Source organism: Lissotriton helveticus, chromosome 12 (genome assembly GCF_964261635.1).
Source record: "Lissotriton helveticus chromosome 12, aLisHel1.1, whole genome shotgun sequence".
NCBI lineage: Eukaryota > Metazoa > Chordata > Amphibia > Caudata > Salamandridae > Lissotriton > Lissotriton helveticus.
This window is the reverse complement of record NC_136073.1, coordinates 511,606,992-511,620,656: the sequence shown is the minus strand read 5'-3', so window position 1 is coordinate 511,620,656 and position 13,665 is coordinate 511,606,992. Positions and strand designations below refer to the sequence as shown.

The window sequence follows — 13,665 nt, the reverse complement described above, 5'->3', positions numbered from 1 at the left end:
TGTTGACTGTCAACGTGCGGTAGTTAGCCGAAGATGACTTATGTGAATTTGAGCTTGCTTTTTGAAATCTGCCTTCCTGCTGCATCACTGTGGATGGATTCACCTTGTGCTTCCCAGACAAGTCCTCATAAAACAGTGGCATTTAAATTTGACCTCAAGCACCAATGACTCGAAAAGAGCACTGTTTCGAAAGTAAAACTTCTGTTAGGAAGCTTATGGTTAGAAAATCACCTAATGGGCATTTACAATAGTATGTATGGTATTTTAAATGATCAAAAGCAAGGAGGTGTTTATCAGAAATACAAACACTCCAAAAAGACACGTGTCATGAAAATATAGTGCAAAGAAAGAGGAAGAAAAACATAAAAACTGGGTTTAACAAAGAAAGCCTATCCTTTTCATGAAAACTTTGAGTCTTCACATCCTGCAGATTGGCCCGGCCTATCTGAGAGCAAGATTCAGGTTTTATCCTCCGGTTAGGCAGTTACACTCATCTACCAAACTTATGGCATGCGTCCCTAGGGTTTTAAGCAGAGAATTGGTGGCAGCTCCCTCTCACGTATGGGTGCAGTAGCCTGGAACCAACTCCCCATTGAGTTGCATGCTCTGAGTGACCCTAACGTTTTCAGAAAGAGACTGAAGACCTTGCTTTTTATATAGCTTTCTCCTTCTCTTCTACTTACTTCAGGGCACACGCCTGGAAACTCTCTGGAGTAGCTGTGCGCGATACAAGCGCTGTCTAACATAATAAGTGCTTTCTAACATTACATTTTTAAGGGTAAGCTCTTCAGAAATTCATCCAAAACCTTTCCCACAATTAATTTGGAAAGACACACTGTTGCGCGTCAACTTATGGCTATGCTTTTGCAAGTGGAGGTAGCGTGGTTAGGTAAATGTAAGGAAGATTCAAATAAAAGTTCTGGATTTTCAGTTAACAGATGTTGCTTGTTGGTGGGAACTGATGCAGGAATCTGCATGGTAGGCCTTTCCTAAATGTATGTTATGGAAGATGTATGATACCCACTGTTAAAAATAGGATTTCTGTTTGACTGAGGTGTGCAACCAGGCCAGAAAGGAATCACCGCTCTAGTCAGGCTAAGCTTGATACACAATACGATAACCTGTGCTCACCCTCTGGTAGCTTGGCACAGAACAGTCAGGCTTATCTACAAAAGCAATGTATTTGTGCAACACACAAACATACACATACACATGCACACATAGCACAATATATAAGCCACAAAAAGACTCCACACAGGGTTATAAACACAGAGATTAGTTCTCTGAGCAGATTGAGACCAACCTGACAAAAATACAATCAGTAGAATTCAAGATATGAATTTTTTAAGATTACATCAAAAATAGTGCTTAAAAGTCACTAGCAGTCAAAAGGATACTTGAGGTCACGAGGGACCGTAGCAAATCCAAAGTTCAGGCTGACTGTGATCAATGGTAGGCCAGCTACAGGACCCAGACAGACCCTGCTGAAGAAATACCTTGGTTGGAGCAAGATTCGACGTCGAGAGCCTACTGCGTCGTTGTTGAGCCATGCAAAGGCGGTCTCGCTTCGTCGTAGAGCTCCATTGAAGTGAATTCAATGCATCGTCACCGAGATGTGCAGAGCATCATCAAGCTGCGCAGGCTGGTGATCCACTGTCACTGAGCAGTCTCTGTGTAGGTGTTGAAGGGCGATGCAGCAGAAGTTCTCACACAGTTAATGCAATGTGTCGGTTTTTTATGAAAGCAGCTACAGACCCCACTTCTGACACCCAGAGCTTGGAGGGGGCTCCACAGGCAAGGGTAGTACTAACAAAAATCAGAGTCCTACAGCACCAGCAGGGTTGCAGGAAGTGTTTTGTGTACCTGAGACTTCAGATATCAGGAGACAAGCCAGCAAGCCCTTGGAGATCACTTTGAGGGAAGACAGAGTCATCCAGCAGAGTGAGGGAGCAGCAGGCAGCAGGGCATCAAGCAGAAAAGCAGTCCTTCTAGAAAAGCAATCCAGTTGAGTCCTTTCAGCAGCACAGCAGTCCTTCTGACCGAGGTTCAGTTCAAGATCCAGAAGTGTCTAATTTTAGGCGGTTTGAGACCCAGTACTTATACCCAAAAGGGCTGTTGATGTAGGATGTGACTTTAAAATAACTCTCTGCCAGGCTATCTGCGGTGGGGTAAACCAGTGCTTTGTGTGTGGACAGGACACTACCCATTGAAGTGTAAGTGTCAGCCCTCCCCATTCTTCCTTGCGCAGGAAGACCCATCATAATGCAGATGAGTGTTCATAATGTAGATGGGCCTCACCTTCCTGTGTTTGTGGCTGTATAGAGGTAATGCGCAAAGTTTAACTGTCACTCAACTCAGATGTGTATTGGAGGCAGGCTTTCAGGCACAAAGAGCAGAAAGTACAGAGAAATGTACACTTTCTAAAAGTGGCTTTTCTAAAACAGTAATGTTTAACCCAACTTCACCAGTAACGAGGATTTATCATTACCATTCCAAAGATATGAAACATGAAAAAGCTACTTGTTAGAACTGGGATTTCTGGTTGGCTAAGGCTTGCGCCAAAACCAGGCAGAAACCACCAGGGCACGGGAGTTACACGCCAAAGATAACCCCTGCTCACCCCCTTGGTAGCTTGGCACGAGCAGTCAGGCTTATCCCGGAGGCAATGTGTGAAGCATTTGCGCACGCACACTGCAACTACATCCCAGGCACACTACAATAGGAACTCCACACAAGGTTATATAAAAATAGCCTTTGTATTCTCGTAACATATTAGAATAGTAAACACATAACATACACTGTGCCAAAGGGCATGGGCAATATTCACAACGGATTATTTACACATGACAGGGTCAAGTGGGCCACTGTAAGAATCAGCACTTAGCAGAAATTGGTAAAAGTAAAATAGATCATAAACATACAACCAATAACCACTGGTAATAACTGTACTCGACCTCAACCTGTAACATAAACTACATTATGCACAGTCACATCAGGCGTGAATTACATTCTGCGCCAACCTCACCAGCATAAACACATTATGCAATCTCCTCACTAGTCTAAACACATTAGACCCTACCTCCTAAGTATAACTCACATGAGGGGCGTACCTCACACAGTGAAACATAATCTCACCAGCATAACCACTACTTGCTGGGCAGCTGACAACCATCACATGGGGCCTAAATGCTGCAGCTGGCACTAAGTGCTGTGCAGCTGGGGAAGGCCTGGCACCTTCGTGCAATCTCTGGCCCTCTCGGGGGCTCTCTCAAAGTGTGCCTAAACGGTGCCGCTGCCCACTACTGGCTCGGCAGCTGTAAAAGTTAAAATGCGGCCTGGGCCCTCACTAGCCCTTGGAACAAACTGCACCACAGGTTGGAGCCCTCTAGGCTCTGACAATCATCAGCAACGCAGTGGAGTCCTCTAGGCTCTAGGAACAACTAGGTCCCCTGGGGCACACGTCTCCTAAACTAATTATGCGCAACTGGCGAGAAGACACTTGCCCCCAAAATGTGGAGCCACATGGGGCCCTTAAAATATTCATGCCCATCACGAACTGGCACCACTGTGTATGGGGGACCCCCACTGGGGCCCCTTCCCATTGGTTAGCCCATCGCTAGAGCCAAGCTGGCTCTAAAGCAAAAGATGCCGCCATCTGAGCAGGAAACAACTGTGTTGCTTGGAACTGTCCATGGGCCACTTTGGCCCTTCAAGTAACAAATGCCCCCATAATGTTGGAGCGCGCTGACTCTTGAGGGACAATGGGCCCCTGGGACCTCGGGGCCCCCACGGGGACCTTTTAAACAATATTGCAGAGTTGGAGCGGCCCGCTGATGGACGGGGTCGCTCTGACTCTGGCCTCTCCCCCTCCCCTCTAGCCGTCAGGACTCACCGGTGCTATCTAGGGTGGACATGGTGCTTGAAGTCTCCGCTTCACCCGCTCCCTCTTCTGGGACCGGGGCCTTGCCAGCGCTGCACACTTGGGGCTCTCTCAGCGGAGGAGAGCCCTGCCTGGAATCCGATGCTCGGTGCAACACGCAGGGCTCCCTCAGCTCACGGGAGCCCCAGACTCTTCCACTTTCCTCCTCCTTTCGTCGGGTGATGCCGTGGGCGTGGGGCTTCCCTCAGGAAGCGGAAGTCCCGCCCCACGTCAGGCATCACACTGCCTGACTTCCTGTGGGGCCGATCCGGCCCGCGGCGGTGATTCTCTGGTTGTCGGCAAAATGAGGGGTGGGCTCCCTCGCAATTAAAAACATACCGCGGGGTAGGCACCCGCTTAATTACTAGCACCAAAACGGGGTGGGCAACCGTAATTAAATAATTAAATAATTAAATAAGCGGGGTCGGCACTCGCAGCTGACAAGAAGGCAATCTCGGGGGGAATCCCTAGCCGGGGATTCCCTTTACTCGTCAGTCAGCACCGCACTGCCAAGCCGCATTCCTCCTTCCCTGGGGCATTTAAAATACAGCGCTCCCCAGGTGCTCAGGCTATAACAAGCCTTGGCAAAAGTAAAACAGAAAAGAGCAAAAAGGTCCAAGAAATCCTTAGATCATCCAGGGGCCACTCTGGGCCCAGGGTGGCAAGCCCTCATGGCAGCCCCCCCGGGCCCCAGCAGCAACACGCAGGGTCAGGATCCAAGGCAGAACAGATTCATGGGGACACAGCCCCTATATTTATATGGAACTTTCCTTTGTCTACAAGGTGCAGGCAATGGGAGAACCAGCTCCTGAGCACTATGTTTTGCTCAGCCCCTCTCTCCCTTTCACTGGACAGGCTAGGGACCTCAGATGAACCACAGGGGGTGGAGCCAGCATTGTGGAGGGAAGGCACAGCCATATTCAGGTCCCAGGTGCAACTCCTCCCTCCCATCTACATGCAGATCCCCCTATTCACCACCAGGCAGACTCACCCTGGCTCCTGGAGACAAGTACGCCAGCCAGGTCCTGTCAATCACAAGCCAGACAGTCAATTCACATTCACTGCACACAGAAATGCCAACTTCTAAAAGTGGCACTTCTACACTAGACACATTAAATCTGCGCATACCGTCGCGCAGCATTTAACCTCACGAGTTCGCACATACCACACTCGCCCCTGCAGTCCCCACACATCAGGAACTACCATGGACACACATAACCCCATGCATTCCTATGGGAGGGCAGGTCACTCTCACCACACATACACAGAGAGCGCACACACTTTACACTGGGCCACAGTGCTAAAATGCGCAGAGGCCTAAACTCACCAACACCAGGTTACAGAAACAGGCTGGGAAAATGCAAAAAGTTTCGGGGTGAACCTGCCAAAAGGGCCAAGTCCAACACTACTCCTCTCTGATCAAGAATTACAGCTTAAAAGTCCATTAAGGAAATCAGAATGCTAGCCTATGGGAGGGGTAGGCCTCACAGTAGTGAAAAATGAATTTAGGTGTTTGTCACCACCAGGAAATGTAGAGATTAAACACACACGTACTACCTTTCATGTCTCCCTGCCCTTAAGGTTACTTAGACTGTACCTTAGTGGTGACTTATATGTAACAAAAGTGGACTTAAGGCTTGGCAAGTAGTTTTAAATGCCACGTGGAAGTGGCAGTAAACTGCACACACAGGCCCTACAGTGGCAGTCCTGAGACAGGTTTGAAAAGCTACTTATGTGGATGGATGGCACAATCAGTGCTGCAGATCCAGTAGTAGCATTTGACTTACATATCCTGGGTATATGTAATACTGCTTTATAAGGGACTTACTAGTAAATCAAGTATTCCAATCAAGTGTACACCAATGTCGCCATGTTTAGGGGGGAAGCACATGCACTGTAGCACTTGCTAGCAGTGATAAAGTGGTCAGAGATTTAAGGCCAACAAAAACAAGGTCAGAAAAAGAGGAGGAGGGAGGCAAAAAGTTTGGGGTGACACCCACAGTCGAAGATGCACATTCTCCAGCAATCTCAATTTTTAAATTTTACATGTGTTTCTTTATCGTTCTACTGAAAGAGTGAACATTTCAAGAAGCAGACTCGGGTCATTTATTTGTTAATTACGGTTCTCATCAAGAGACTATCAGATTCCAAATCTATGTATTTATTCCTATGAGTTAATAACAGTGGAAAACAAAAGTTTTTCTTCTCTGATGCCGCAGTGAACGGTGGACTTCTGCAGGCTTTCAGCACTACTGATGTCTCTCAGGGGACCCATGCGTGGAGGCTAAATGGCACATGATAGTCACAAACCTTCTCCTTCCTTTCTTTGGGTGGTAGTGATCTTCTGTCAACCACCCTCTTTCCTGTCTGATCAAATCAGTGCCGACACTGAACGGTTGTCTCACAAAGCCGCTTCTCAGCATAGCACAGGCATGCTTATTGAGAGCACAGTAATGAGTAGGGAGAGGGATATTAGCACAAGCTGTGGTACGTGTGGATGGCAGGGAACCAGGTCATTGTTAATATTTGCACAAGGGAGGGGATTGAAATGTATTGAGTGGTGTGGGTGGTTATTAGGCCACAAGACAATTTTAAATATTTAGGCAGTGGAGAAGCGGATGCTGATGATGTTGGTGTGAGTGGTAGGATCCATATCATTTCACATATGTGACAGTGGATTTTCTGAGGGCGATGAGGTAGGTGGAAGGACACAAGATTGTTTTCAACATTTGGGTTGAGTGGATTATTGCAGAGAGTAGTCAGAGTAAATATACATTTTAATTTACATACACCATAAGGTAAGGGAGCGGAGACCCTATTGTGAATGGCTTCCTCATGACTCTGCACCCTGTAATGATGATCTGACCAGGGCAAGAGGATTTGAAGGACATACATAACACAATATGTACCTGTCAAGAAAAAAGGAAGCTTTTCACCTCCTGTATGACACCATAGATAACTCGAGCTTCACACATGTGTTGTCACTGATGTCTTTTAGAAATATTTTGAGGAAAACATTACCCGAATTGCTCCTAAAATGTCATTTATTTGTATATCTGGAACAGATTAGTGAGGGAATGAGCAATCATATTTTCAGGTGATTTGACCTCACCTATCTTAGCCCCCTTTAAATGACAGTATCACCTCAAATATGTTACCTTTAATCTTAAAAATGTAGTAAAATTCCAGTAAAATGCATAGACACAAGTATGCCTGTTTTCTATGTACATACATACATAAGTACATAAAATATGACAAGTACAGATAAAACTGGATTACATTTGCTCTCAGCACAAGTAAAGAGTTGTGATGAAACATTTTCTGGAGCATGCATATGAGAATTTGGAATGTCAAATTATTGAATTAATGCAGGTAATGTATTTTCAATTGGGGCAATCTTCACACACCTTCGGTATCTTGGCCTCAGCAGCCTGTTGTTGAAGTTTAAACATGTGTTGCAATTAAGACATCTTGAGTAAGCCCTCAAATTTCCCAAAAAAGTGAAGTAAAAATGTAAGAAGGTTGGAAAAAAAGGCACAAATGTTTCACGGACCAAAAAACATAATGGAGAAAAGTGTTGCCTTAAAACTTAGCTGCAATCCAATGATAACATAAAATATCACTAAAAGAAATCAATGGTAGAAGGTGTTATATCACAGTCAAATTAAACATTGAAAATAATGTATATATTTCTAATTGATCTACATAATAGTGACTGTGGAATTGGCACCACATAGCTAATTTAGAGTGCACATATATAATGACAAATTCCATAGAAAATTTCTACCTTTCCACTAAGGAGTAGATGTATCAAGAATTTATACTGGAAAGTGATGCAAACCTGCAGTGTTCATTTTACCATGCAAAACTTTTGCTTTGCTGGAAAGTAGCCCTAAAAGTAACGCAAATAATGCTTTGTGATGTTTTGAGTTACTTTGCATCAAAGGGCACTCCATGGGTGGGACATGGTATTTTCCACGCTTTGATCCATGGTTTTTTACTCGAAGCTATACTAACTAAAATCGGTAGCTTTGGTTTTGCCCACAAATTAAGCCGTCCTTGAGTTAGGCACTAATACAGAGGAAATGCTTTATTTCTCCTAACTTTTTTTTACATTCCATGTGTGCTACCTTATAAAAAACACATCCACTGTATGAAAAGTTTTATATTTACTCTAAGCATAGTATTTTGTACTGGAAAGGAACCCTTCCAGTACAAAACCTAGGCTATCATTACATTTACAACATTTCACTAGCTTGCAAGGTGTGTGTTTGTATGCCACTGATGGGGAAGAAAGCAGCAGTACCATATATTAGTAGTTATGGCTCTGCAATGTTCTCTCCCACTAGCATGACGAAGCAAAGCAACTTTGGTTGCTGCACTCAGTAGAATTCCTTTTAACAAAGCTGGCAGTAAGAATCTATATGTGCATAAAAAACGCAATACAGACTAAGGGCCTGATTACAAGTAAATGTGCTATTTATTGCACCTGGTAAATACTGATACCCTGGGGTTTGTTATTTATTGGGTGCAATAAATAGCACGTATTACAAGTTATTGCGAAATCTATTGCAGATTTTGGTGTTTAACATACCAAAATCAGCATGATACGGTAAATACAGTACACATTTCCCCTGTTAAATTTCGGCAGGTTTCACCAGACAAAATTTAATGCATGTTGGTTTATTTAATGCATTCGATAACTATCAGATGTGTTCAATAAAAACAAAGTCATAATTCCGTCCCATGTGTAAACCAGAGAATACGCACTGGACTGAATTAACCGCCCAACTTGTAATACGGGCCTAAAAAATGGATTGTGTCAGATAAACAACTTTGCCTTCTTTAAGCTAATGTAATTTCATGTTCTTTCTTCTAGATAACTCGCTCAGCGTAATGGCTCGGCATAGTGGATTCAACCGACTGAAGCAAGAAGTATATTTGCTGCCAATCATAATAAGTGACAGCGGGAATCCTCAAATGAGCAGCACCAGCACCCTCACCATACGCGTTTGTGGCTGTAGCAGTGATGGGGTTGTGCAGTCCTGTAACGTTGAGGCTTATGTACTTCCGATTGGACTCAGTATGGGCGCCTTAATAGCTATATTAGCTTGCATCATATTGCTGTTAGGTAAGTCCTTTATTTACAAATGTGCCTTCAATAGGATTCATTGTCTGGGAAGGGGCAGAATGTCAGATAGTTCACCAGAGAAGTCTATGGTAGAAAGAAAACAAAATATTTGGGGTAGTTCATAGTTCAATTCACAGCCTTAAAACTAGGTTTATGGCCAAAGTGGCATCATTTATGCCTGAAAGCCAACCACAAAACGACACATACGATTGGGGTGTAGATGTTTGTAGTAGTCCATAAATCTAGCCCACATCTGCATGCAGTGATATAGTAGTAAATCCCATGCAATTTTGGAGGAATAGGCGACTCAAGGTGCAATTTACCTATTAAAGTTTGAACAAACACAACATTTTGAGATTGTGGACATTCACAAATTCCTCTCTGATCTCTTACCACCCTGGATACAGTCTGAGATTTGCTGCAGCAAAGGGCTGAGGTAACTGCACTCCAACGGGGTGGAGGGGCTTGGGGAGGAAGTGGAATGGAACACGCTTAGACGTTATGCGGGTGATTTCCCTATGGGAAAAATTGCCATTTCCACATTAAGCTGCCTTCTCAAGGTGCATACATTGGGGGTGGGGATTATTGTTTATAAACCTGACTTACTCAATAGTGTTATACTGCTTTACAGGTATAATACTGTTAAATGTTTTGAACTGAGTAAAATCGCAAATCTGCACTGGTGAGAAATAGTACTTCTACGAGTGCAGTTTTAGGATTTGTGGAAAAGAACCTTTATTTATATATCCGAATAAGTAAGGTGCAAGATATATACAGTTTAGAGTAAAAAATATCACATTTGGAACACATTTTATCATTTTAAGACAGTTCTGACCAACAACAAAGGGAAGTCGTTTTATCAATGTGTTTGGTACCACATTCCGAGACACTGTCAATGGTCATGTGCAAACTATGAACATAAATTTCGACATCACAAACAAAACATGTTGTTTTGCACTTTAACATAACAATTGAAGAGTAAAGTGGTCATTGTTTTGAATAGAAGCAGAGGAAAGAAAAATGTCATTTCATTAAATGTATTGCTAAAATACCTTCTTGTGTTCCTATAGAAGAGGCAACTGTCTTGCAATAACACATTTAAAGAGAGTGGAAGAGCAATAAAACTTCACAAGATTATAAAAGGAAAAGGGGACCTCTGATGTTTAGTGCTTTCTAAGTGAACAGCAGGAACCTGAAGTCAATCTAGTCGTTTACCAAGAAACAGTGGGAGGGATAACATCCTGTTGAGAGAAACAAAAATGAGTCAGGCCTTGACAGCTGTGTTCGGAGTTAATTGGAGACAATGACTCGGAGAAATAAAGCTAAAATGTTCTGGGTAATGCAGTCACTATCATATCCTGTCTCGAGAACCGGACTATAATCACAGAAACAAAATAGCTAAACAGAATAATAAATCTACACCCACTTTTTTGGCTATATATAGAAATGCGCCCACATGTGGGGCCTAAGTTAACTTCAGACCTTTTGCCACCTGTCTGTGTTTTTGCGATGCAAACTATGTGCATTGCAAATCTCCAGTAACAGGGAGTCATAAAATGACTTTAGGCTGGTTTGAGATCCCCCGTGATTGGCTACAAACACAGGGTTGGTGGTCTGCAAGGTGAACCAGGCTACCATTTCTGCTTTTGCACCCCCAAATAAGAAACCTATTTATTTTTATTTTAAAGCAACCTGTGTTTTTTTTTAAGTAACTGATCTGAGGGCAGCTTCCCCATTGCAAATGGGTTAGCACCCAGTTTGATTAGTTGATAACGATTTAATGGTCTCCAACTGCAGTTACAGTCATAAGCCATTCATACATCTCATAACATTTCAACCCTATCATGCTCCCTCCCAATTGTGATTCAGAATCACTCAATCAGTAAGAAATAGTTTTCAAATCACAACATGGGTTCTAAGGCATAGTGAGACAATATTTTGCAGTCGCAAAAAAATGCATTTTGTTAAATGCAGGGTTTGCAACCACAAAAAGGTTTTGTGGATCTTTTCCATAATTTTTATTTTTTGCTGTCCTATTATTTAGCCAAAAAAATAAGGAGTCCCTTTTCACTGGAAAACAATCCTCAAGGATTTTCTTAAACATAAGCTTCATTTTAATATTGTTGGAGGTATTGATATAGTACAGACATAGCCTTAAAGCACATATTAGTGCTATAGATAATGCAAGCTATACATGCCTAGATATGGGTTGTATTGCAAAATTTGTATAGTGCTTCCTATCCTGACAAGGCTAAGAAGTGCTCTGAGAGTGTGTTTCAGCAAGATAGTTGCTTGGTGGTGTGGGCAATTCTGTATATTATAATGCATAACTTGATTTGAAGCAATCCATACAAATGCTGAGAGACATTTTTTTAGCTTGTTAGTAACTGAGCAATTGTTTTTTTCTTCCAGTTATTGTGGTGCTATTTGTAACACTAAGAAGACATAAAAATGAGCCACTTATCATCAAGGATGATGAGGATGTGCGGGAAAACATAATTCGCTATGATGACGAGGGAGGAGGAGAAGAAGACACGGAAGCTTTTGATATTGCAACGTTACAAAATCCAGATGGTATTAATGGCTTTCTGCCAAGAAAGGATATCAAACCAGATCTCCAGTTTATGCCCAGACAGGGCCACTCTGCTCCCAATGGTGTTGATGTTGATGAATTTATTAATGTCCGGCTACATGAGGCAGACAATGATCCCACTGCGCCTCCGTACGACTCTATTCAGATATATGGCTATGAAGGAAGAGGTTCAGTGGCTGGTTCACTTAGCTCCTTGGAGTCTTCCACATCAGACTCAGATCAAAATTATGACTACCTCAGTGAATGGGGTCCTCGTTTCAAAAGACTTGGTGAGCTTTACTCAGTTGGTGAGAGTGATAAAGAAACTTGACAGTGGATGACAAACTTTTTACATTTTGACTTACCTACGTAACATTCTGGGTCACTATTGTTAGGTTTGGCTCATGTGGCCATTTGTTTTAGCGGCAAATTTAGCACTCGTCATCAAGAAATCAACTACATTGTAAAGTTGAACCAAAAAAGTATATGTTAGGAGGTAAGTCTTGTGGAGTGTGAAGTAAAGTTTGTGGAGTGTCTAGAAGTCTTTGGGTATTCAGTATTCACTATGACCAAGAAGAAGATGCCATTTTGGAAGCTGCGCAAAGAGAATTGGGAAAACCGATGTTCTAGAAAATGGTCCTCAGTGGATTTCCTCCTGAACTGTTTCTTGTCATGACGTTTGGTTTAATGTATTGCCAGCCAAGAACCCACCACCACATGATTTTAAAGCAATAGTGGTCTTCTTTACAAGGATTGACTTAAATAGTAATGTACAGCCCTGCTGGTGTCTACTGTTCAGTGACCATACATTGTAAATACCGAAATTTGCGGCCACATTACCACAAACTGAAATTTCATCCTTTAATGTTGTTGAGCCTTAAAATGTTCACATGCGCTATCTCCATTTCAGTAGCAAAATTGTGATTCTTACTAACGTGCGCCATCTTCTGTGACAACGACAAGTCTCAGACAGTAAAAGGCCTATTTTGTAGTAGAAAAAAACATGCTATCGTTCCTCAGTTCATCTTCTGAAACAGCACTTTGAAGGGAATACGGAGAAAAAACGGTGGATTTCTTGCTGTATGTTTATTTATTTTTCCATCTTTAAAAAAATAGTCTATTGGTTTAATTTATTGACGTTGATAATCATAATTTGACAGATTTTATGAAAGTTAAAAAACATTAAGTAATAAACCTTTTAGATTTATTTTTTCTACATGTATGATAAATATTTAATACATATACATGTTCAAATGAAAACGATTACCATTGCGGATGATGTAATAATGAATGTTTTTCTTATTTTATTCAATTTATATATCGATTGTCAAACAGTTGATTTTAAAACGAAAGCTAGTTTGATGGGAACCTTTTCCAGAAAGACATGTCCTTTTTATATAAATATTTAAGTCATTATCGACGAGAAAATATCTGATGTTTTAATACAAGCACAAGTAGCTGGAAGCAAACAGGTTCATGTGAATATTTAAACTTTAGACTTTTAGAAAAGCAAACATTACACGGAAAAGTAAAAATTACATGCATAGTCTTTGTCTATTTTAATGCAGCAACCAGGATGTACATAATTCCACTGCCTATGTTACTAGCATTTCCATGATATAATGTTCATGTTTACACATAGGGATTCTTGCACTCCAGAACAGCTCGAGAAGCTTCAATCATGTCCAGTTTGTAATAATTCCCTGACATTTAGAAATAGGTATTGTATAATAAAACCAAGCATTACATGCAGATCATATTAATTTTCTACTTTGCTCTGATGCTATATTATTGTTTGTTTAATAATTACATGTATTGTATTCAGAGAAACTCCTGTATTGTTTACTACTTTGTGAAATATATTTTTATAAATATGCTCGTGTACTGCCTTTTTCATGAGTCATGCATGGTGTTTGAAAAATGGTGAAATTAGTAGCAGGATCACTGATTGCGGGTGTTGCCATGGAGTTTATTGAACGTATATTTTACATTAGAAACAGACTATAAACTTGGGGGTAGATGTATCAACATACCCTTTTGCGA

At 42.0% G+C, this 13,665-nt stretch overlaps 1 protein-coding gene across 1 annotated transcript in view; it reads left to right on the top strand.

Moving 5' to 3' along the window:
* The window catches only part of CDH8 (cadherin 8), a 780,636-nt gene extending 767,172 nt beyond the window's left edge, over positions 1-13,464 (top strand). The window contains exons 10-11 of the mRNA XM_078668530.1: positions 8,799-9,050; positions 11,463-13,464. Of these exons, the coding sequence (XP_078524656.1) occupies positions 8,799-9,050; positions 11,463-11,953 (743 nt within the window). The 3' untranslated portion in view covers positions 11,954-13,464. The remainder of the gene's footprint in view (positions 1-8,798; positions 9,051-11,462) is intronic.
* The last annotated feature ends 201 nt before the right edge of the window (positions 13,465-13,665 follow it).